The sequence below is a fragment of the Mytilus californianus genome, unplaced genomic scaffold, assembly GCF_021869535.1.
Source record: "Mytilus californianus isolate M0D057914Y unplaced genomic scaffold, xbMytCali1.0.p SCAF_7, whole genome shotgun sequence".
Lineage (NCBI taxonomy): Eukaryota > Metazoa > Mollusca > Bivalvia > Mytilida > Mytilidae > Mytilus > Mytilus californianus.
In genome coordinates this window covers 87955109-87981760 of record NW_026262723.1, presented here as the reverse complement: position 1 = coordinate 87981760, position 26652 = coordinate 87955109, and the positions used below count along the sequence as shown (strand labels likewise).

The 26652-nt window shown below is 31.3% G+C and overlaps 1 protein-coding gene and 1 long non-coding RNA gene across 5 annotated transcripts in view; one reads left to right on the top strand and one right to left on the bottom strand.

Annotated features, from left to right (window-relative positions):
- The window catches only part of LOC127709654 (uncharacterized), a 50615-nt gene extending 26469 nt beyond the window's left edge, over window positions 1-24146 (bottom strand). For all 4 annotated transcript variants that reach the window (XM_052215261.1, XM_052215262.1, XM_052215263.1 and 1 more), the window contains exons 1-6: window positions 24047-24146; window positions 7061-7147; window positions 6305-6455; window positions 5250-5398; window positions 1632-1732; window positions 616-753 (exon numbers count right to left, since the gene is read on the bottom strand). In XM_052215261.1, coding sequence (XP_052071221.1) covers window positions 616-753; window positions 1632-1732; window positions 5250-5398; window positions 6305-6455; window positions 7061-7109 — 588 coding nt within the window. In that variant the 5' untranslated portion in view covers window positions 7110-7147; window positions 24047-24146. The remainder of the gene's footprint in view (window positions 1-615; window positions 754-1631; window positions 1733-5249; window positions 5399-6304; window positions 6456-7060; window positions 7148-24046) is intronic.
- Window positions 2714-4384, top strand: LOC127709655 (uncharacterized). Its single transcript, XR_007985700.1, has 2 exons — window positions 2714-2842; window positions 3780-4384. It is a non-coding gene; the product is annotated as an uncharacterized LOC127709655 (long non-coding RNA).
- Window positions 24147-26652: the final 2506 nt, after the last annotated feature.

The window sequence follows — 26652 nt, the reverse complement described above, 5'->3', positions numbered from 1 at the left end:
TGTTCCATTTTAAAAGCAATATGACCTGGTTAGTATCTATGTCAAATTATCTTCATCAGAGATATTTTCCTTGAAATTCAAATAGAACAAGAAGTTGCACACATTGTGGTGCTGAGCTTACCCCTACTCATAATTCAAAGTATCTGCAAAGAATCTTTTGCCGTCGTGACAGAACATGCCTGAAAGACGTACTTGTCAAGATAAAACCACTTGAATATGATATAAAGTTGCAAATATATACTAAGTTGCTCTTAAAATAATCATGTCACTAGAAGTAAATAATTCAAAGATAGGACTCTTTTCATACCTGCCCATCAGTCTGACATTTTAAAATGATCTGACTCATGACCATGAAAGCAGCCAAAATCCAAATAAAAAAATAAATTCAAACAGGGAAAAAATGAAAGCAAATAAATGTCTAATTGGGTAACCCTGTCTGAATGCAACATTGATAAGGATAAATAAAAGCTGTCATTGACATGGGTAACTGAACTTAGTCATTTATAAGGGTAGCTGAGAATTTCCTTTACTAGAAATCAAAATTGACTAACAAATGTCATTTATAATTTATAATGGTAACTTATGTTATATAATCTAAAATCAAAAGTAACCTACCTGTGACCTGTGATTCTGTATGTTAAGTAAATCCATAGGAGATGGTTTTAGTTGGTTGATATGTGAGTCATAGTTTGGAGTTGGTTCTACACTCATGGTGGGTTGTAAGTTCATCACTTTACTTTTCCCCAGGGTCACCTAATATATCAGAATGGAAATATTGATTTTATATAGTATAAATAATACAAAATATTTTTTTATATAGTACTAACAATACAGAAGATGTGTTGAATTCATTTTAAATTTACCATAACTACTTTAATAAATGACAAGTTTAAATTCAATACTTTACAAATATTGTTACTGTTCATAAATTAAAATTGAATGGACCAATTAGAAAAAATGTGTTAACACGTAAGGCTTTCACTGTAAAATCATTGGAGATAATATTGTATTGTTTTAGTTATATGTTACGTCATTGGAGATAATATTGTATTGTTTTAGTTATATGTTACGTCATTGGAGATAATATTGTATTGTTTTAGTTATATGCTACGTCATTGGAGATAATATTGTATTGTTTTAGTTATACATATATGTTACGTCATTGGAGATAATATTGTATTGTTTTAGTTATATGTTTTGTTATTATTAGTTCTTTTCAGTAGCATATCAAAATTAAAAGAAATTATAAATATTGGAAAATCAATCAATTTACTATTACGTATACGTATTGATACACTTTTACTACAAAAGGCCACAATTTCATCTTGAAAAAAAATTTGAGGTAAATCACATGTACAACATTTTGCTTTCCACTCTCCTGATGTCATTATTACCCCAACTGGATATACAAAAGATGATCAACAGTTGTAGTAACTGCTCATTAACCTCTTAAATCTGTTTTCATGAAGTCATTCTATTTAAAAATATTCAAACTTTTCTTAATTTAGAAAAAATTTAATTCAAATAATTTATAGAATTCACAAATAGTATAACATATAAAATGGGAGATAACTCTAACATTCCTGTATTGCTACATATTCATATCTTAAATGTATATAAAATAATCATACCTTAAAAATCATCAGCTGACACGTTTCTTGACCAGAAGTGTCAAACAGACCAAGCTGAACATCAGCATGTTTACAGAGATACACACCAAATTTACTGTTACCTGTAAAATATATTGTTATTACACAATAATTCTTATATGATTTGCATATCTAATAGTACTTGAATAAGATTGAATTCACAAACATTTTTCTCTTGGTTCTCATTTTCATAGATCATGTTGCCACAACTACTTTCATAACCTATACCATACATGGGAAAATTAAGATTGAAAAACAAATACAATTTGTTATTTACCAAAAAAAAAAAAATGCATTAGAGCTTGGAATATGTATAAAAATAAAATAAAATAAAATTCAGCTAAAATTTTATAAATGATCTTGATGCATTTATGTCATGGCAAACATGAAGTTATACAAATGAAAACTTTTATTCAGTTTGTGAGTTTATCGCCCCAGTTTACACATCAATAACCTCTAGAAAAATGTGTTTAATCATACATTAAACCTACATAAGTGTTGACATTATATAAGCTAGAGATTAACGGCATTAATCAACTAAGTAACAAAAATAGATGTGTGAACTTGGTTTAAAGAAATATAATTTAAAGACTTCAGATATCCTTAAATTATTCAAAACCTTTTGAATGAAAATGCATTGACAAAAAAATTTGAAAGTCTAAAACTTCCATATACTAGAACTGAACTCAAAGTAAATAAATGTACAAGGTATACATTTGATATTGATATGTGGAGTCAGTATTTCTACCATTGTAAAACCTCAGTTCAATTCCAGTTGCAATAGGTAAATGTTGATTTGTGTTCATATTCTTAGTTTGGCTCTTGTTAAGACCAAATGAAAATTAATGTCTAGGAATAATACATTTTTTAAAATCTATAAAAAAAATTTGGATGCAACCCAAAAATAAGTGTCAACTAATATATTACAGGTTTCCTAATTAAAATAATTATGTGGGATACGACTTCCTGAACTAAATGTTACTTCAGACTGATCAAAAAATTATTTCTGACTTCATTTAACAAAGCAAAATTATAATCTATATATGAACACTTCCTTTTATGTACTTCAAATTTGAGTAAACAACACAGCATACAAGTGTTAAAATCCTGTGAATCAGATTTACACTCAATTATACATGTACATCTAGGTGGTCTCTACGGAGTTATTTATGATTTAATTTGGCTAAAAAAATGTAAGTTTTACCATTTCTTTTCATGTCCAATGTACAGAAAGACTTCTTTTTGATAAAAAGAGACATATTCCACCATATTTTGTTTGTTTGCTATTCTTTTGTCTGTTTTTGTTTTGTTTTCAATTATTTTCTTTTAGAGAGTTCATAGCGTGTAAATGAATTTATTTTACATTTTTAAGTATAATTATTCTTGCAAATAAAACTGGTAAAACAAAATATTCTTTGTAATCTTTATCAATAAAGTATTTGTTTGTTTCGGATGAACATGACTTACTAGTTGTTTACATGGTATTGTATACGTGTCCACCATTACAGAAAATACAAGGTATTGTTGCCATTTTTTTAGAACAAAAAAAAAAGAAACTTTTTAAACCTCAACTGTAATGGTGTTTTACTTAGTGACTTGTAAGGCTAATTAATTGATTGATAGATGCGTGCTTAATGTGCACTGGCAAATATTGCACATAAAAGCTCACAATGTTTAGTCCAAAGAAAGGTGCCCTATCATGAAAAACTATTCTGAATCCAGGACAACCATTTTGTACTGTTACTCCAATAGGCAACATGCTTAGCAGAGAATATCAATTTTTAACCCCCTGGTCGTGTGATACATAACCTTCCAAAATTCAAGGCAAACATGTTACCAGAAGACCAATGAGGCAGTATCTGAAAGGTTGGTGTCAACAAACTACATGTATCTACACTACCTCAATGATTAAAATATCTGATAAGGAACAGAAAAAAATTATATTAAACTTAAACCAAATATCTATGTAATTATTAGTTAATATGAACACCTTTTATTCAAATTTTTAAGCTTAAAATGGTATTTTCCTGAGGAAAAGTACATTTTTTCACAAATGTTTGATTTTCTTCTCTTCAAATTTTATTTTGTTACCTTCGTGCTTTTATTTATAGATTATTTGTGTATTTTTAGGTCTGATGATAATGAGGTACATGATTCAGACAATGGATTCTTCCACAGACTATGCCATAGATTAGGACGTTGTCCAGAAAACTGCCAACAGTTAGGCAGATATGTGTGTAGTTGTGTGTTTTGTTTACCATGCAGTGACTGTATATTTAATATGTGCTACAAGTACAACTGTAAGAAATGTTGTTCTTCTAAACAGGATACAAAACATGAACATGAAATTGAAGTTGGTACAAAAACTGAAAGTGGAGATGAAAGTTCTGATGTAGAATCTGTGAAAAGTGAAGAGGACACTAGAACTGCCAAAAGTAATCCAAATATAATCTGGACAGTAGAAGATTTTTCAACTTCAACTCCAGATACACACATACCACGACATGCAAGAACAAAATCAATGCCAATGTCAAAATCATTGAGCGACTTGAAGCGTAACAACTTTAAGAACATGACAATAAGTTCAGACAGAAATCTAAGTGCACACTCACTTTCAGTAGGAAGGTTAAATGCAACAACTAGTGTAACATCTCTAGAAAATATATTTGTAACTGAAGGATATCGTCAAACTGCAGTGTAAAACTGATCATGGAAATAAATCATCTTTCTTCTTATATCACAATATACTGATACTATGTAATAACTCAGGGGCTCATACTTTTATGCACCTTATAGTTCAGTTAAACACAGTGACAAAGAAATACATTATCACCAATCTCATTAACAAGAATTAACATACTGAAATGTCTCATCTGTTTAATTTATAAGATTGAATTATATAATGAAAGAGTTTCTTGTCAACATCTTACTACAAGCCTAAACCAGTGGCTCACCTGGATCTATGTGCATCTTCAACAATGGACAATCTCCAACAATGTAAACTAGAATACTTCATGACTAAAATCTCTTTTTTGTTGATCATGTCTTGCTGATCATTTTTACTGTTTACAGTTTCTCCCTACATGCCCTATCTTCTATTATTTTTGCCCAGAATGAAAAATGGGTACTCTCTTTATCACCTACAGCTTTCAACAAAAATAGGTCAAAATAATCATTAAAGGGCAATAACTCCTTTAAGGGGTTGACTGACAATTTTGGCTATGCAGACTTATTTGTAGATCTGGTCCTGCTGATCATTATTGCCATCTGAAGTTGGTCTCTATCTAATATAGTGTTCAAGATAGTAGACAAAACTGTGAAAAATTGGTAAAAATTGTTATTTAAGGACAACAACTCCTATAAAGTGCCAACCAACCAATTTTGACTTATTTTTGCTATTTGAAGTTTCTCTATATCTATTATAATTTTTAAAATAATAGGTAATTTAAGCAAAAAATTGGTAAAATTGTCATTAAAAGTCAATAACTCCTATATGCCACTTCAACTGAGGTTTTTACTCCTCCTGCAACAAGTCCATATCATCTATCTCTGGAAAAAATATTCCTACTAGTTTTTTGTTTATGAATATTAAAATCTTACCCAATGAATTGAAGTTTAACTCTCTTGTTTTTAATCCATCTTGTGCGACTTTTTGTGCAATCTTTGGATCTTTCATACTAACATATGCATATTGTTCTGCCAACTCCCTAGAATGTCTTCCATCTTCTTTCATTTCATTTCTCTTGGTTCTGAAATATATCAATTTCTGATTTATAACAATATAAAATGGTTTTGAACTGGGCAGTTTCAGGAAAAGTTCTATGTGGGTCTTTGACATGACTCATACTGAAATTCCTGGGATTGTTATGCAATAAAATAGGTCCATTATATATTATTATGATAATATGTCATTCATATGCATGTATCTGTAAGAAGGCAGTGCCTTTAAAAATCCCTAGAAACATGAAGTAGCTGTGACAAAATGTTTTATTTTTTTTACTGCAACCCCTCCCCCACTTCTTACCACAGCTGTGTAAGGAATAAAACTAAATTGTAATTTTTATCATAATGAGGACAAAGTTGTTGTATCATGAATACTGAAAAAAGAACAGGGTTTTTAAGTATTTGTGACCACAACTATTTGCTGTTCTATGAAACTGAGAGTCAACATTTTAGATCTACCAGTTGTCTTCATTGAACTGTTTAACAAAGTTTTGAAACTTTATGGTAGTTAGACAGCTATATATGGTGTGTCTGCTCAAAACTGAAAACTTCTGGTAACATATATATATATATTCATTGTTGTAGGTAGGTTTTCTCTACGCACTTTACACCTCTATTCATATAAATAAACAAAAAGCTAATTGATTAGATAAAATGATCAAGTTACCATTATCATTAATGGCAAAGTTTTAAAATAAACCTGCCATTGTGTAATAGTGAATCTTTTCCAGCAGTATACTCTTTCCTTTTGGCGTAAAAATTCCCTGACAAATTTTCCATGAGGTTTCATTTCCAGCAGAACAAACACACTAGTGTGAAGAAAAAATACTCTAGTGTGTTTTGTGTACTGGAAGTTCTACACAACAGAATGAAATTATGCTTAAAATATTTGCACAATCATAAACCCTAAAAGTATTTTACATCTTTTATACCTATAAGCATCCTCTAATGTTTTATTTTCCACCAAATAGACTGATGTAACCTCCCAGTTTGCTCTGAAATTCCTGTCCAGGTATGATCTCTGTAAATTGTCCAACACATCTTGTGCATCTCTACCTTTTACTGTTACACTCCTTAAGTTATCTGAAGCACAAAAACATCACATTCAAAATATGTCAATATAACAAATCCTTCAATGAAGTTTATACATTTCTAATAAATCACTTCCTTGTTTTCAATTAAATTTGAAGCACTGTTTCGGATTTTTCATCTATTTGTTTTTTTTAAAAACTTTATATAAAACTGCAGTAAGTGAAACAAAATTTTGCCAAACTTGTTATACGAAGCTGATTGTTTTGTCCTCCAGTTAATTTTTTATCAAACAAACAGTAGTAATTTGAGTTACTTTCAATTAAAAATAGTGTTTATGGTACATGTAATTGTATTTCAATTGTGAAAACATACTACAGATAGTTTTTCTCAATCCAATTGTTTCATATTTTTCATGTCTGGGTCTTTAATAGCCGACTATACGGTATGGGTTTTTCTCATTGTTGAAGGCCATACGGTTGCCTATAATTGCTTACATCCACTTTATTTGAACTTTGATCGATAGTTGTTTCATTGGCAATCATACCTCATCTCCTTATTTTTACACAATACAATGACACAGTCAAACACACGTCTCTAGCAATGCAGAGGTTGCGTCTCTGGGGCACTGAGGTATAATCAGAGAAAAACAGACTTACCCTTTGTGGCTTGTCTTTTGATTTTTGGAATATTAAAGTTGAAGTCCATGTTTGTTTCATGTTACAAAAGATTCCCATACCATTTTTCTGAAAAGAGAAACAAATTACAAATGTTTCATACTAAATCTTTCATTTAATATGTTTAGTTTATATAATTAAAGATATATCAAAACTGGTACATATTCTGGTAACCATGCTTTCTACCTGTCCTATTAAGCCAAAAAATCTTGTTAGGAGATAAATGTTGAATAATGAACTTCTGTGCCAGATGATACTCTGTCATCTGCTTTCACTTACAAGTATGTTGATAAATTGTTCAAGGTTGAGGAAACTCTGAAAGTCTATATATAAAATTGAGGTATAGAAGATGACATGCTCCTGGTTACCATTTTTTGTTTTTTACGATTTAAGACTTTTAAGTCTGCCAAAACAAATTAAAAAATCTTCAAAATAAAAAGGAGCTTTTTGCTGTATCAAACAGATAGTGTAAAAAATACTAAAAGATCTATTAAAGCAACACAGTTTTCTTAATATAAATATATATCAATTCACAGATGTACCACAAGAGTAAAAGTGATCACAGACAGACAGACTCATATATAGGCATAACACTTTATATTCTCCCCAGATAATGATAAAATCAAATTTGTCTTGAGATCCTTTTTTATATTTGGAAGACAAACCAATTGCCATAAAGACAGAACAATGAGGTAAACATGGAATAGAAATGGCAATAACAAACAGTTAATGGGACCTGCTTCACCAAAAGTTAACAAAAATAGGAACACCAAAAACTGACATTATTTGACAAAGGTCAACTGTGCCTTAAGGAGCCAGATCTAAGTTACAGAATTATATCAGAATCAGACAAATTTACAGTATCTTTTTTTTAATGTAACTTTAATACGGAATATATGAGAAAATTCTGTTTTGGGGAATTTCTAGATAATGTAGCTAAATGCAAATATACCAGATAATATAAATATTTACAACTAAGCCAGATAATGTAGCTAAATTCAAATAAGCCAGATGCAGATCCAAGATTTTGAAAAAGGGGGTCCTACCAACAAGACAATATTAGAAGTTGGACTTATAAAAGTCTATGCATTAACAAAATATAAAACTCCATAAGGGGGGGGGGGGGGGGGGAAGGGGGGGGGGGGGTCCAGCTCCCCCTACATCTGCCTATGTAAACTCAGCACTTGGCAGAAATTTTGCTAGATCCCATAGTATAGAAAATAAATAATCATGAGTTATCTCCCATACATCAACTAAATAATTACTATGATTATTGTAAAAATATTTGCTAAATTATTCAAAACAATGGTTACAGTTCAATCTTTTAAAGAAATAATTTACTGAATTTAGGTACTGGTACTAAGAATTTAAAGAACAGGTAAATAAAATAATGAAAGAGAGGGGAAAGATACCAAAGGGATATTCAGGCTCACAAGTCAAAAATAAACTGACATGGCTAAGAAAGAAAAAGACCAAATACAAACACAACATAGTAAACTCAAGACTGAGCAACCCCACCAAAAAACAGTGGTGATCTCATGTGCTCCGTAGGATAAGCTGATCCTGCTCCCCTTGTGGTACCAATCGTGTTACTCATGTAATTACAAAACCTGTGATAAAGAATGTATTTAATTTACTAAAACAATTCTTGATTTTATTATTCTTTTTTTATTTTTTCTAGTTAATTGGGTCTTGAGACTAAAAGGTTCCTTCAAAATTTTAGGTTAACTAAGGCACTGACCATTCATCTTTTGTGTGTGTTGTTAGTTTGAGCATGTTTTTTTCCTATTGTTTTTTTTTCTAAGAACAAACAGTTTTTATGATTGGAAGCTAGTATGTTTTTGAAAAAAAATAGCATTAAGCCCAAAAACTATTTGTCCCAATAAAAAAAACCCTGAAAAAACCCATGCCTATTCAGAAAATAACATACAGGAACAAGAAATATATTTTGAAAACTAAATGTATTTACTTTTTCCATTATTTTCATTGGAAACAAACTACCTTTTTCATATCCTTTTGGAAACAAACTACTTTTCACATCCTTTCTGAAACAAATATTTTTTTTCCAAGAATTTAAGATCTGATCACCAAAACTTAACATCAACCAAAAATATATAAAACTTTGACAAGTATAAAATAAAACAAACAAATACCTGTTCAGTTCATATTTTGGAGGTACTTTATAAAGCCTAAAAGATTTTTTACCAGTTTTTGAAAATTGGGGGATGGCAAATGTTCTTTTGCCCAGTCTTCCTGTTCTGCCATGTACAAGTATCAAGGAAGTTGTTTGCATTGACTTTTCAAGGGCACCCCCCATGAGAGGTGTTGACCTGACCCTTATAAAACTCAATTATTAAGACTTAAATACTTTAAAAAAAGGCATTAAGAGGAGTAAATAAACTGTTATCACAGAGATATGTCTCGCTTTTTTTTAATTTTCGATAATGCAAATGTTGAATTTAAAATAGCAACACTTTCACATGTAAGTTTTGCAAATATTCAAAGTCAAAAAACCATGACTGAAGGAAAATGGCTAAACAATCTCCTTGGAAATGAGATGTGTCAATGCTAATACAACTGCATACCAAATACCACTGACTTATCATAAGTAGTTCTCTTTAAACAAACCTTAACACAAACTAATACATGTAAACTAAGCAAAATTTCAAAGTTGATTAACCATAACTGAGGGGGCGGGGTCAAATAATCTCCAGGGTAATGAGATGTTCCAATGGTAATACAACTGCATACCAAATATCATTGACCTACCATTCGTGGTTCCCAGTAAACCGACTTAATCACAAACTAATACATGAAAACTAAGCAAAAGTTTCAAAGTCAATAGACCATGACTGAGGGGGCGGGGCCAAATAATCTCTAAGGAAATGAGACATGCCAACGCTTATACAACTGCATACCAATTATCATTAACTTACCACTAGTGGTTCCCCATAAACTGACCTAATCACAAACTAATACATGAAAACTAAGCAAAAATTTCAAAGTCAATAGACCATGACTGAGGGGGAGGGGTCAAATAATCTCCATGGAAATGAGATATGCCAATGCTTATACAACTGCATACCAATTATCATTAACTTACCACTAGTGATTTTCCATGAACTGACCTAATCACAAACTAATACATGAAAACTAAGCATAAATTTCAGTCAATAAACCATAACTGAGGGGGCAGGGCTAAATAATCTCCATGGTAATGAGATGTGCCAATACTAATACAACTGCATACCAAATATCTTTGACTTACATGTACCACTAGTGGTTCACCATAAACTAGACCTAATCACAAACTAATACATTGTTGACGCCGACGCTGCCGACGCCAGAAACAGCATACCTATGTCTCCCTTTTTGACTCCGTCAAGTGAGACAAAAATACATTTAAACACATGTATACTCATTCAAAACCATAGATGTTCCAAATAAGAAAACTCATGACATGTATAGGTATGCATTAGGTCCTCTTGTGCTTAAAATCCCCCATGGAGATTTTGAAAAAGTTGGCAGGTATGCAAGGGTTGTTAGTTTTGTTTTACTTGGGAGGAAATATTCTTATTTCCAATATGTCGGGAGGGGTGTTCCACTGTTCTTTCTCTGTTTTAAAGCTAACCTTGTTCCATTAAGGAATTTTATTCTTAAAATCAAAACAAAAGAATATACTTTGACTAATGAATTTTTAAAGCTTTAAAAAAACACTTTTTACCCAAGCCTTAAACTGATATCCCATCCCCATAAAATGCATGTAGTTGTTTTTATAAAACAGTACTCAAAAGAGAGTACACTGGAAAAAAAATGAAAAGTTTGATGAAAGTACATCAAGTATTTCTATAAAAATATACATGTAGTTCAAACATACATTTTGTATTAAAAGTCAATTATGTAAAAGCTATATATATATTAAAAAGAAATATGGTACAAAAACCATTCAAAAACAGATGCAAATCTTTGCCATCCACGCATATAATGAAACTATTGGTGACCTTAAGTTCCATATTATTGTTGCAAGATCAGAGGTTCTAATTATAGGGCCAATAATGAAAGAAATGTAGGTCACTAAATGACAGAAAAAATACAGAATAGGTACTATAGTTTAATGGTTACATTTATTTTTTTTTTATTTTTTTTTTATTTTTGAGAGATTGTAAAAAAAAAGACAAAATTCTAAAGTGAATGGCAGACTGTCATGTTGGAAGAAATGTTTATGGCAATTAACATTTCATACTTGAATGTCTTTTGTAAATTATCAAAATAAATTTCTTTAAGTTCAATAATTATTTAATACAGTAAGAGCTAGCATTGAAACTGTTTATTTTCAAATCACAACTTTTTTTAATTTTAGAATTTTTGGTAATGGGAGATAACTCAAGTATGACGGACAATGATCTTGTCAATGTAAACCTTATTAAAGCATACTGGATTCAATGTATGTAATTTTTTTGTGGATTGATTGCTGTCTACCCAACATCTCCTTTAGCATATTAATATATTGGCATGGATCAGAGTTTGTCCTACCTAGGATTTGTTTTCCATTTCAAAAGATGTAACATTAGAAACAAAATCAGTGAAAAGATAAATACAAATGCCAACTTTAGAGCTAATATGGTGTATTTATGTCTGTCATGATGGACAATTATGGAATCTATAGTACCAATTTAAAAAAAAAATTCCTGATATTTCAGGAAAACATGTGCCGCGAACTGAATGAAATATATTTCTAGTTTGTACAGGTTATCTCACATTTGGAACCTCCTTTTACATGCATAACATTAATTTTTCTAGTTTCTTTCAAATACATTTAGCATCCACTTTTGAATGTGGAATGCTACCAAAAATAGAATATTCAGAAATTCTATGACGTCACAAGTATTCATAATAGGTACTTTAATTAATAGATATAAAGATATATCCAATTGTGTATGAAAAAGAAGTGAACAAGTAAATAAATAATTCCATTTATTATATGACTATACAAATTCTCTTTTTTCATTGGCTAAAAACATACAGAATCTTCTCTGATAAAACTAAACTTTATAATAACCGCAGGATAAGTCACGAGAGGTTAATATAAGATTTGGAACAGCTTACATGTACCTATAACTATTAGTTTTATCCAAGGCAACGCCAATAACGTAGGCTTATTATGTCATGCACATTCTCATTTTGTAATCTATTTTCAATAAATCTTATTAAATATTTCAACTTATAAAATTTTAGCAACTGCCAAAGCAAAAACTATATTTAGTATGAAAGGAGCAGTTGAATATATTGAGCAAATACTAGAAATAAGAGATGGATAAAAAAGTAATATCATAAAACAATTGTTGACTTTTGATATCAATTACAATGATTGATCAACCCCATTGATTAGACATTCACCCTCGGTCATTGCCCTCAGTGAATATAATATCTCTGGGGTTGATAAATCATTGTATCAACCTCATCAAAAGTCAATAAATGTATTATATTAAACATTAATATCAGCAAGAAACTGCATTGGTCCTGCTTTCATGAAATAAAGTAATCAACTTCATTTTAACTCTGGTGGATAGTTGTCTCATCGACAATCATACCACCACATCTCCTTATTTTCATAAGTATGCAAATTTTCCCCATAAATTAAAGGACTTCCTGGATATTTCAAATAATCATGCAATTCTTTTGAAATCATGTGGTGTAGTAAACAAAATTTTATCACACTCAATCTGTATTGTATACTCTTCATTTTTTATGACAACATACAACATACAAGCCTGGTTCAATCACTTGGCAGAACTCAACTCATTTTTTTGCTACTATTACAGTTTTCATGATGTATACCAGTAACAGAAAAAAAAACTATAATTATTCAAATATTGTAATTTAGGGAGGTAACTTCTACAGAGAGACTGGAGTCTATCAACAAGTTCATTTATGTTCACCTATCTCAAGATCTTTATCTTGCTGCTCATTTATGCTTCACATTTTCTCTAATTAAGGGTCTGGATGGATTTTCTTCATTTCCTTATTATTTAACTTTATCAGCAATTTGTTTATTTTCCCTTTGTTCTTACTGCAAATTTTTTTTTCTATATCTTGGACAGGATCTGATATATTCTATAATATTAGGCAATGAGGTCACATGTTCATGTCTATCCACATCAATTTATCAATGAAATACATGCAGCCTCATTCATACAAACAAACAACTATCTCAACGTTTTCTATGCAAAAAAATAGTTTTATTACTATTTCATATTTTCAAACAAAAAACACATTGTAAAGACAAAAATTGTTGACAAAAAGAATAATGGCATTTATTTTTTTATACAGACTTCATCAGCTCGCCTGGCAGGCTCGTTTGATATTCTTGCTGATAGTCAATATCAAAAACAAAATTGCCATTATATATACTATATTTCAGACCATTTTTCTCCATTCTTTATATTGCAGCACTCCATTATTCTTTATTCTGAACTTTTTTTCTCAATTCTTTATTTTTTTGCCCTTTATTTTGCACTTTTTGCCCATTATTCATCTATTCTGTAAACCCAATCCAGACCCTTCTATATCTATTGTACTTCTCAAAATATATTAACCAAAAACATAAAACATGAGCATTATACAATTGTCAATTAGGGGCAATGACTCCTATAAAGAGTTACTCAACAAATTGAGTCTTGTTTGTAGATCTTGTTTTCTATTAATTATTTTTCTCTCTTTCTATCATGGTTTTTAGAATAATTGTCAAAAATGTTTTTAAAAAAAGGTGGTGAATTGTCCTATAAAATGTATAAGGAATGGACTGATGATCATGGTGGTTTATCTGTAGATCTAGCTTAGCTGATTATATTTGCTATTAAAGTTTATATCTATTATAGTTAAGCAGCCATCCACCACCACCTATTTTAGTTTTCAAAGATACATGTATAATAAAAAAAAATATCATTATTTAGGGGAGATAACTCTTACAAGAAGTCAACTGGTGATTTCAGCAAATTTTTTTTTGTAGATCTTGTCTAGCTAATCAATTTTGGCTGTTTTAGATTTCTATTTATTTTAGTTTTCAAGATAATAGAAACTTAAATTTAAATATTTTATCTATTAATTATAATTTTCCAGAGTATATTGAAAACATGAAATTTGAAAAAAAAACAAAAAAAACCTGACATTTTGTCTGTTTTCTCTGAAACCTGCTGATAATTTTTCCCTATGTCAGTTTAACTCCGATTTATTTTCAAGAGATACAAGTAAAAAACTATTTTACCCCAGGCCCTATGTTGTCTTTATAGTAACAGTGGCCATGTTTGTTGGTTAAAACATAATCAACACAATTTTGAAAATAGAATACATGTACCCCAATGATGATTCTGGTTTGGTCCCAACCACTCAGCAGTTTTCCATTTTTTTAAATGAAAACTAAGGACATGAAATGATGGCAATAGACTATATAGACCTTTGGTCAAGCTGACATAAAATCATTAGGTCATTAAAAGACACTTGATCTTGTAGATCTTATGTTGATGATAATTTTTGCTGTTTAAAATTTCTTTCTATGGATTATAGGTAATATCAAAAAATGGCGAAAATAGTCATTTGTGTATAACTCTTATATTTAGGAGTCAACTGACAATTTTAGTCATGCTCACTTATTTGGAGATCTTGCTTGATGATCATTTTGCTATTTATAATTTCTTTCCATCTATTGCAGTTTTTAAGATAATTTCTAAAAGTAACAAAAATGGTAAAAATCATCATTTATGCCAAATGTATAGGTCAATAACTTCTAAAAGACATTCATGGACAATTTCAATCATCCTAATAATTATTATTTTTGGACCTTGTCTTGCTGATCAATTTGTGATGTTTAATATTTCTCTTTATTTATTATAGCTTCCAAGATAATAACAAGAATATGTGTCCATAGGGCACCATATGCTGTCTGCACCATTTCATTTCCATTTTTAGAGAACTATGAAATCTGTGTCAAAACCCCTAATTTTGCTAAAAAATTATATAATAAACATGTGTACAAACTAGAAAGTTTAAAATTTTTGTGACCATATACTAGATTCATACTACCCTAAACCAAAACTTAAGCCTCCCTTAAACCAAAACTTAACCTGATACAGACAAATTTACAGTAGACAGATCTACACACCTGAAATACAATGGCCCTAAACTATTCTAATTAAGGCATTGAAATGAAAAGTAAAATTAAAAACCTTCATCTAACTATTTTATATTTTTAAAGATTTAAACCAAAAGGACAAAAACAGTCATTAAAAGGCAGAAAGGGGAAGATTTGGCACTGAAATTGATTTTTCTTTTTTTGTAGTGTACACAATTATTTCTTGCAACTGGCAATGTCTGGCTGCAGTTAGTGTCTCAGGCAAGATTTTTCATTCTCAGTACTTGCCAGCCCCGACACTTTATTTTCAAAATGCTCCTGCCCCCTCCCCAACCCAAAATATCAAATGATTGTCCCCAACTACTATAAGGAATTAATAGAGGATACCAGTAGAAAGACTAGTAGATTATGACTTGATGATTGTGTTGATGCAACAATTACCCTTGTTCTTACTTTCAAGATAAGATTTGTTCTTTTTTTAGCCAGAGTGACCACGTTTTTTGCCTTGAGAACAAACACAACTTTTAAACTAGATGCCAGGTAATGGCAATTGCTTCCTTGGACCTTTGGCCAAAAGTCAGCTAAAAAATAAAATTCCATATTAGAATAAATGATTCCCTACAAGATTGATTGATTGTTGGTTGCTTAACGTCCAGTGGCAAATAGTTCATGCATGTTCAGGACGATTCCCTACCTTAAAGCATTTGCTAAAATGTCTTGCCTGCTTTACTGACCATGACTAAATATTTAAGGTTGAAAGTCTTCAAGATAAAGGTTTTACTACAAGTAACACATAAACTAAACATAACAATAGGCAAGGTAAGATAAACCCTGCCAGACAGACATTTACATCCTACAATCATTTCATACACCAAATAGAGTTGACCTTTTGCTAAAAGTACCAAAAGAAACATTCCAAACATGAAAACTTAACATTAAACAATGAACTATAAAAATGAGGTCAAGGTCAGACAGACATATTCACCATACAATTATTTCATGCACCAAATACTGTTGACCTATTGCTTACAGTATCTAACAAACTTAACCAGGAAACTAAACATTGACCAATGAACCATGAAAATGATAGCGAAGGTCAGATGAACCCTACCATTCAGACATGTACCCCTTAAAATCATTCCATACACCAAATATAATTGACCTATAGTCACCTATTGCTTATATAGTATTTGAAAAACAGAATTGAACCATGAAAATTATGTCATGGCCATATGAAACCTGCCAGACTGACATGTACACCTTACAATCATTCTCAGAGGCGGATTTAGAGGGGGCAGGGTGCCAACTCCCCCCCCCCTCCTTAATGGAGCTATATTTATGGTTAATCCAGACTCTTGTTTGGGGGCCTTTGGCCCCCCTTTTTCAATAAACAGCTGCGCCATGAGCCCATGATACACCCGTCGTCTTGTGTGTGAATTTTTATACAATAATCATAAAGTTTCTGACATACGGCGCGGCATGCGAAAACCCCCATTTACAAAAAACTCAATATCTCTAAAATAAAATTTTGAATCAAAACCAAAAAGTATACAGATCTTTAGATTAATATATAAACTAAGAAGTGTGTAAAATTTTAAGCAATAATCATAAATCGTTTTTGAGATACGGCGCGACACGTGAAAACCCCCATTTAAAAAAAAAAAAAAATCAATATTTCTAAAATAAAATTTTGAATCAAAACCAAAATGTATACAGATCTTTAGATTAATATAACTAAGAAGTGTGTAAAATTTTAAGCAATAATCATAAATCGTTTTTGAGATACAGTGCGACATGTGAAAAACCCCTCCCCCTTTTTTTACAAAGTATTCAGATCTTAAGATTAATATAACTAAGAAGTGTGTAAAGTTTTAAGCAATAATCATGAATTGATTTATTTTTGAGAAACGGCATGACATGTGAAAAAAAACACACACCTGTTTTAGTTTCTAAGTCCCGTAACTCAAAAAGTTTTGATCTTATTTTCACCAAAAAGTATACAGATCGTTTGACCATCATAAGAAACAACTATATTAAGTTTCATGAAATTTGGATAAGTCGTTCTCAAGTTACGGTGCGACATGTTTACGCCGGACAAACAGACGACATTTGTATACCATAATACGTCCCGTCAAAATTTTGATGGGCGTATAAAAACCTGAATCCGCATTTGCATATAGTTGACCTAATGCTCATAGTATCTGAGAAATGGACATAATCAAGTAACTTTAACCTTGATCACTCATCATCAAATGAGGTCACGGTCTGACAGACATGTAGACTTTGCAAGGAACCCATTTACCATATTTTGTTATCCTTTTACTCACAAGTGAGAAATTCACATGACAAAAAAAAAGATGTACATTCTTTTCAAGCAGTTGTTGAACCATGGACATGACAGGCAGAAACTTTGTAACATAAGGCATCTGTATACTAAGTATGAAGCATCAAGGTCTTCTACCCTCTGAAATATGCAACTTTATACAAAAAGTTTAAGCTGACACGACTGGGTTGTAATATCTGTCTTGCATGCTGTGACATGCAATACAAAATTAAGTAATTAACAATGCAACATATTAATGTGCCTATTCCAGATTAGGTAGTGATGGTGGCTGTCACTGACAATTTTGTAATGAAATTAAATATTTGGTGCATGTTATATTCAATATATATATATATATTATATTCAAAACTTGCTTCGACTCAGGGTAACTTTTATTTTGGTATTTTCATGTGATGTGAACATTGTTTTTTTGTTGAATGAAGTATGGTGATCTCTAGAATTCTATTCTGTTCGCAGTAAGTTGTTGAATTGCTGTCTCTGTGGCTCTAATCTCAAATAAAATGACCAAAATGTAAACAACTACACTGTCAAAAAGCTAATCATCAACTTTAGGTCAATTTTATTGAAATATATTGAGCCTTGTTTATAAGGATTTAATATGATGTTAAAATATTCCACATTTATAAATTTCAACATCAAATATCATTAAAAAATATTATGACCAAATATCTCTATGTAGAAATATCTCATATCACAATAAAATGCTCCGCTGGGGCGCAGCTTGATAGGACTGCAGAGGTCGAACCCTGAACAGTTGGGGCAAGTATGGACACAACATTCAAGCTTGATACAGCACTGAATTTGGATTGTAATTAAATATTTGACACAGCATAGGTTTCTCACACAGAATGAAAGTGGTCTAAGAACTTAAAATTTTTTAATTAACCTATTCAAACCATATCATTATTATTTGCTTTTATATATAAATCAGAAATAACCAATTTAAAATGGAAAATTTTAAAGAAAAAAAAGGAAAAAAAAATCCCCCCCCCCAATTTTTTGAACCCCCTTATGATTCATCACCCCCAAACTCAATCCCAGCTTTCCCTTTGTGGTATAGTACCTTGCAGTACAATTTCAGAGAGATCCATAAACTTGAACACAAGTTATTGTCTGGAAACTAGAAAAATGCTTGTTTTTAGGCCCCTTTTTGGCCCCAAATTCCTAAACATTTAGGGCAATTACCCCCAAACTCAAACCCAGCTTTCCCTTTGTGATATGGAACCTTGTAGTACAATTTCATAAAGATCCATACACTTACACACAAGTTATTATCCTGAAATTAGAAAAATGCTTGTTTTTGCCTCTTTTTGGCCCCTAATTCCTAAAATTTTGAGGCAATTACCCCCAAAATCAATCCCAGCCTTCCCTCTGTGGTATAGTACCTTGCAGTATAATTTCAGAGAGATCCATACACTTGAACACAAGTTATTGTCTGGAAACTAGAAAAATGCTTATTTTTGGCCCCTTTTTGCCCCCTTTTCCTAAATGTTTTGGGCAATTACCCCCAAACCCAATTCCAGCTTTCCCTTTGTGATATGGAACCTTGTAGTACAATTTCAGAAAGATCCATACACTTACACACAAGTTATTGTCATGAAACTAGAAAAATGCTTGTTTTTTTATCCTTTTTTTGCCCCTAATTCCTAAAATTTTGAAGCAATTACCCCCAAAATCAATCCCAGCATTCCCTTTGTGATATGGAACCTTGTGGTACAATGTCAGAGAAATCCATACACTAACACACAAGTTATGTCTGGAAGTTACAAAAATGCTTATTTTTGGCCCCTAATTCCTTAACTGTTGGTATCATAACCCCCAAAATCAATCCCAACCTTCCTTTTGTGGTATTGAACCTTATGGTAAAATTTCATAGAGATCCATTCACTTAAACTAAAGTTAGAGTGCGAAAACCAATGTGTCTTCGGACGACAACGACGCCAACGTCATACCAATAAACGACCACAAAAATTTTTTTGCGGTCGTATAAAAATGAAGAGAAAGTTCCATTAATAAAATTTGAATGAAAAAAATGTTAAAAAAATAGATTGCTCTGCAGAGCGCAGCTGGATACGACCGCAGAGGTCCAACCCTGAACTGTTTGGGCAAAAATGGACACAATATTCGCGCTTGATACAGGTCTGAATTTGGATTGTAATTAAATATTTGACACATATTAAATAGGTTTCTGACACAGAATAACTGTAGTCAAAGAACTTATAATTGGTTATATGATTTGAATTTATATTCATTTTTTTGCTTTTGTGCAATACACTATGCTGTTGCGAATTGACCCCCCCCCCCCCCCCCCCCCCGAATTTTTTTTTTTTTAACCCTCCCCTCCCCCCTTTTTTTTGCAAAAAAAAAATATTAGAAATTTCTTTTTAATTTCTGAAATCTGAAATGGGATCAAAATTGTCCCCCCCCCCCCCCCCCCCCCAATTTTTTTCACCTCCCCCCTTTTTCCAAAAAAAAAAAAAATCTTTCCCTCCAGATATGGTCATAATCTCAATTCAAATTTCAAGGGCGGATTTCTATTTACATATACTAAAGTTATTGTCTGGAAACCAAATGTCTTCGGAAAACGCAGACGTGATACCAATATACGACCGCAATTTTTTTTGCGGTCGTATAAAAAATTAGAAGAGAGGCTGTATCCTTTAAAAACCTTATTTTGAAGAAGATATTTCATATAAAAAAAATTAAAATCATGTCTGCTCAACTTGCAAAGGTTTCATATCAACTGCACAAAAAAAAAACTTGAACATTAAAAGTGATGATCTCACACAAATGCAATGTTATTTTTTTTATATTTATATGCATGTAATTTTAATTAATTTAACATTTTTAACAAAGTAACACTTCCTGGAAAGATCAACAACCTCACTTCTGTGTAACAGTACACACATGCACTTAATGGCACCATACATGTACATTATGGATTTATACATGGATCTACTTTTAAAACATTTATTTTTATGTATATAATAGATAATGCATGCATGTGTGACATATAGTTGTAAACTTCTATATACAATGTATATGTCATTTGGTCTCTGGTGGAGGGTTGTCTCATTGGCAATCATACCACATCTTATTTTTATGTGTCTATATTTTTTATGGTTTCAAACTAAAAATTCATACCACACAAAAAAATAGTGATGATCGACATTTACATGAAACCTAAACTTATGACTATGCTTGTATTGCATACGTATTCCCCCTATCTGTGTACATTTGCCTTATAAAGTCATTAAAAACTTTTTGATGCTTTTTATGCTATAATTGCAATTGTTATTAATATTTTTTATGATTTCGCTAACTAATCCAATAAATGCATGCAAGATGTTGATGGATCAAAAGCTATTTTTGTGACTACATTTATCATATTAGCAAGAGGTTTAGCACTGTAAAACTGTATTAAACCATTAGTTATTCTTCAGAATACTTGGTACATGTTGCTCACACATTTTTGAAAGCAAAAATGATTTGTCAGTTTTATAACAATTACTGATTTGGATTTTCTTGTACTCGGGTTTCAAAATTCAATTGTAGTTATACGTGTTCATTGGTGTTTACCTCTTTGTAAGATTACCCCTCACATTATGAACTTATTAAAAGTGATTTCACTTGTAGAAAATTTTTGATTGACACAATTTGAGCAAGAGTTACTACCCTATTGTCACATTTTTGGAGGTCTACCGTGCAAACTCCCATTACAAATCAGCCAAATTCAGCTAGTTAAACATTAAGAAAAGGTTGTTTTTTGAACAATTTTAATTTGTTTTAGTCATGCTTAATTCATCACTACAATCTAGTAATTATCTTTTATCAGACTTGTCTGTCATCTCTGTACCACATGTAATTTGGTGAGTCAAATAAGAAAATTAACCATTTATGGCACACATTCAAAAGGATGGCCAAGGGAAATAACTCAAGCTCAAATTATGTCATATAGAAACATATATATTCTATAAGTTGAGAGTTATAAAAATGTTTCAACATCAGAGGCGGATTCAGAGGGGGGGGGGGGGGGCCCTTTTGTGGGAAAAATTTGGTTGTTTATATAGGCATATTAATTCGACAAAACCAGAGGATTCCAAATTGTCTTTGAAACAGAAAGTAGAACCAAGCATTTTCAGATCCTTTTAAGCAAAGCTTAGACACAGGTCCTGTTTTTTAATCAGATTGATTATCAAACAGAGGCACAATGCCCAAATTATATTATTCAGGTTCATTTTTAATTCAACACATATGCCTCTTTCATAATAAAATATTAGTTTTCAAAAAAATAAAATGTAGAATTGGTCTACCGTTTTCATTGACTTTTGTTCACTTAATATTCACTAACAATGCATATTCAGGATGAGAACAAATTAACAACTAAAACATTACCCTAGGTTCTGCAAATTTGGACAACCAGGATAAAGCGTGAGAATTTTTGACTAATACTGGAAAAGAGGGTGGGGAGAGAAATTTAGACTTGCAGCACTCCACTTACCAACCCCTCAGGGTAGTTGCAGAGTAGTTGCAAGGGTTCTTAACCACCATGCAGTGAGTGTAGGACTCTCCTTACACAAGACATAAAATTTAACAACCCAATTCAACCAACACATGTTAGCGCATTTATACATCCTGCTTAGACAAATAGATGTCCATCTTTAGCACAAGTTCTACTGCCGGATGGAAGAAGTCTAGGCAACCATACTCATTTACCCCTACAAATGAAACTTCAAGAAACAACACTTTTTGGGATTGAATGTCAGCAGCAGTCAATTTATTTTGTTATCTGTAAATAAAAATACAAGAAATAAAATTTAAAATCCCCATGCAAATAATTTAATTACTATATATATACATATCTATGTTGTCTGGTTTATGAGCAAATAAATGGGTTTTTCCCTAATAGAGTAAAAAAAAAACACTTATAAATTTAGCATACAACAGTTGTACAGCATCGATCTCTCTCAAAGGAAACAACAGAAACGTAACTATAAATTATTGGAATTTACATCAATAAATGTTTTGAACTCAGGAAACTATCAATATAGTACAGATATGTTTATATGTAACCCATTAAATTTATTTGCCTGTTAATATTATATATAATCTGTTTTATTACTGCTTTTTTACACATGACTGTGCCTATGGCTCTGATCTGAATGTGGTTTAAGATCTCAAAATAAAGTTGATTATATTCATATTTATATATGATTGTCAAAATTATTTGTGTTAATAAAAAGAAATATTGCACAGTGTATTACTTTGCTCTTCATGGGCCCTTTAATTGGAATAACAATATCTTATCTTATTCACACAAATGTTTTGCAAAGTTTATTATCCAATGTTTGTTCACTATAGTCTGTCTTCTTTTCTACAGTTCTTTTAAAGATGTATACTTAATATATACATGTTTTTTGTATAGGTGTTTATGAATTGTGTACCCATCAAACTACTTAGTATAAATAACAAGAATTTCTGACAGACAATTAATAAAAACAATTGAATGAACTTTGCCTCATAATAATAAAGTCAACAGGGAACACAATTTCTGTAGACTTTAGCTTATCCTGTACATGCATATGTGTACCTACATGTACATGTATAGTGGTTATGTTGCAAACACAAGAGTTTTTGGATACTTGAAAATTTTTCAGGCAATTACTTATATCGCACTTTTCTTTTGTGTGCATGTTGTGTGTGAGAATGTAATAACTATCCTTATATCTAAAACATTGAACATTTAATAGTTTAAATAAGTAATTTGCAATGTATGGTTGACGACTTTCTACAAGGATTTATATGACCTTATATAGTAAGACTTTCTATAAATCCTTGGTTTCTTCAGACATATATATAGGTGTGTATATTTACAAATGTATGTCTCTGGTTTCTTGAACAAAATGTATGTGCTCACTATTTTATTATTTCCAAACACCTAGAAGTTATTGGTTAGTTACATCAGAGACATATGTCTCTGGTTACATGTTTTTGACACTTTTTTTTCTTTTAATTACATTCTGGTGTGTTGTTTTGGCTTTATTTAGTCTAATTTCATATCATTTAAACAAGTTCTGATTTGTAAAAGTTTGAAAATTACTACCACTTAAAGTCATTTAACCTGCTGACATGGTCAAATATGTATTGTTTTTCTAAATGTATACATTTTTGCACGGTAAATACAATGCATGCCTCTTAATATTGAATAATTCCCATCACGCGAGCAGCCGTATGAAATACAAGTTGACAATCCATTACTGAAAAAGAAAAATCGACTGTTGCTACCAGTTCATGTCTTCGTCGTCATTTCCGCTTCCCAAATTCTGCAAAAAGACTTAAATATCTATTAAACCTCCTGCAATAATATTTTGTGACCATGTTTTTGATCCCATCGAGTCTCGATTTCTGCGCTGTTGGCGACCACCGAGTACTCAACAGTTCACAAACAAATGATCGAAATAGATAAGTCCACCAAAAGTTTCTCCCTCATACTTACAAAGAAATTTTTAATTATCTTCTTCCTGAAATAAGACTAAGCATTACATTACATATTTATCTCCGTTCCTTTATCCTTTAACGGAAAGTTAAGCAATGGCTGTCTGGAAACTGACCAATCAGGTTAGAACAAAAAGTATCAATAAATTCTCTGAGTAATCTCCCTTATCCCATATTTTATTTCATGCTGATAAACACTATATGAATCCTATATACATGGATCTACATGATGATGATGATAGTAATTAATAGAATTTACATGTAAAAACTTGAAAATATTTTATGTGACATGCACATTATCTAACTTTTTTAACACTCTTGTTAATCCTGGATGGATAATGAAGATGAATTTTAATATTATCATTAGCGATACCGGCCGATTTTAGACGAGTGCTTGCTCTAGATATAAACTTTTTTCCAAAAAAGTGTCCTCCACCAGTCCGCCTCCATTCTGTTGGTATAAAGTAAGTAATCAATATGAAATATATATATAACATAGAACAGGACTAGTATAAAATAAGGAGATGTGGTATGATTGCCAATGAGACAACTATAGAACTGAGTCCCGAGATGAACCATATTAAAGCAACCATGTATATAGATATATATATAGATCACAGTACGGTCTGCAACAATGAGCAAAAACCATACCCCATTATATTAAGGCGGTGGCTGTTTTGCCGGCTCTGATTAAAATATCTTAATTAAAGCCATCAAAATAGCATATTTCTATAGCAATGGATATTTTGCCGGCGCCGGCAATATAGTGAATTTGTTATTTTGTTTTTTTTTAAGAGAGAATTTCACTAATATTTACATTTGAAAAGTACTACGAAAATGTGCATTGTCAACATAAAGAATCAAATTATTACTCATATAGTTAAATTAGATAACAGTAACAGTATTTGAGATACATATAATCGTTTAAAACATTTATCTATCAAAGAAAACATTGTAGAATTTGCCAACGTAAATAGAAATAAAAATAAAGACATTGAGCATCCATTTGTAGCAATGAAATCATATTAAAACATGCAGTTGAAATTACTTCTAACATCAGTCACAATCTAATGCTAAATGTACCGGTATGCATAATACTTTTGCAGATTGTGACTTGGATGGAGAGTTGTCTCATTGGCACTCATACCACATCTTCTTATATCTATAAGAATAAAATCTCAGGTTTTTTAACTGTATGTCGTAAAAAATTAAAAGTTAAAAATCTCATTGCATATAAATTTGATAAAACATTATATAATATAACAAAATTAATCACATAACTTCAAAATTAAAAATGTTAAAATTAATTTTGCTTTTGAAATAAAAGTCAGTTCTTTGGATTGCATATCTGCAAAATCGTTTTTACTGGCAATATTGGCTTCCGCTTATCTAGAGCCGACAAAACAGCATATTTTCTATTTTGAAAAATAGCCACTGCCTTTTAATTAATTGTGCTCTTGTGTGGTACTGTTGCAACACTGTCCGAGGCTACGGAAGGACAGCCGGGCGCTCACAAGCATGTTTAACTCCACCGTATTCTAAAGTTAAGGGTCTGGCCCATGTCAGAAGCCTTCAATTCAGTGGTTGTCGTTGGTTGCTCTCTGACATACTTCTTGATGCCCATTGTGGGTCAGTTTTCGGTAAATAACGGTTAATTGATGATGAAGTTGTAGTTGCATTTGTTTTTCGTTTATTATAAAAACAAGTAGAATGTTGCCAATGAGGCAATCTCCACCAGAGTCCAAATGACGTAGAAGTTAACAACTATAGGCCATCGTACGGCCTTCAACAATGATCAAAACCCATATCGCAGAGTAAACTATATAAACCCCGAAATGACAAATCAAAAACAAATACGATATACATCAACAAACGACAACCACTGATTCATGACTTAACTGGGACAGGCACATGCAGAATGTGGCGGGGTTAGTCATGTTTGATGGCGCCACCCCCTCCTAACCTGGGACAGTTGTGTAACAGTACAACATGAAAACTATGAGGCGCCGTTTTACTATTTATTCCTTATTTTCTGATATCAAAAAATATTTCTTGATATCCAAAAATTGAATTCCTGATATCAAAAAATGATTTTTTGATATCAGGAAATATTTCTTGATATCAAAAAATATTTCTTGATATCAGGAATTCAATTTTTTGATATCAAAAATTGCCTTTTTTGATATCAAGAATTCGATTTCTTGATATCAGAAAATAATCTTTATTTCTTGATATCAGAAATTCGATTTTTTGATATCAAAAAATCATTTTTTGATATCAAGAAATCCATTTTCTGATATCAAAAAATAGATTTTCTGATATCAATTATTACTGACGATATTTTGATATCAAGAAATACATTTTCTGATATCAAAAAATGATTTTTTGATATCAAAAATTCGAATTCCTGATATCAAAAAATCATTTTTTGATATCAGAAAATAAGAAGAATATCAACGATTGCTCCCTGTGTGTCAATAAAAGCATCAACGTTCACCAATGAGCCCTTACATTAAGTCTGGTGTTTCGGTCGTGTAATATATACGAAAGCATGTATCAGAGTTCGGCTTCATCAGTCTTAATATATATAAGAAGTTTTGTGTTTTT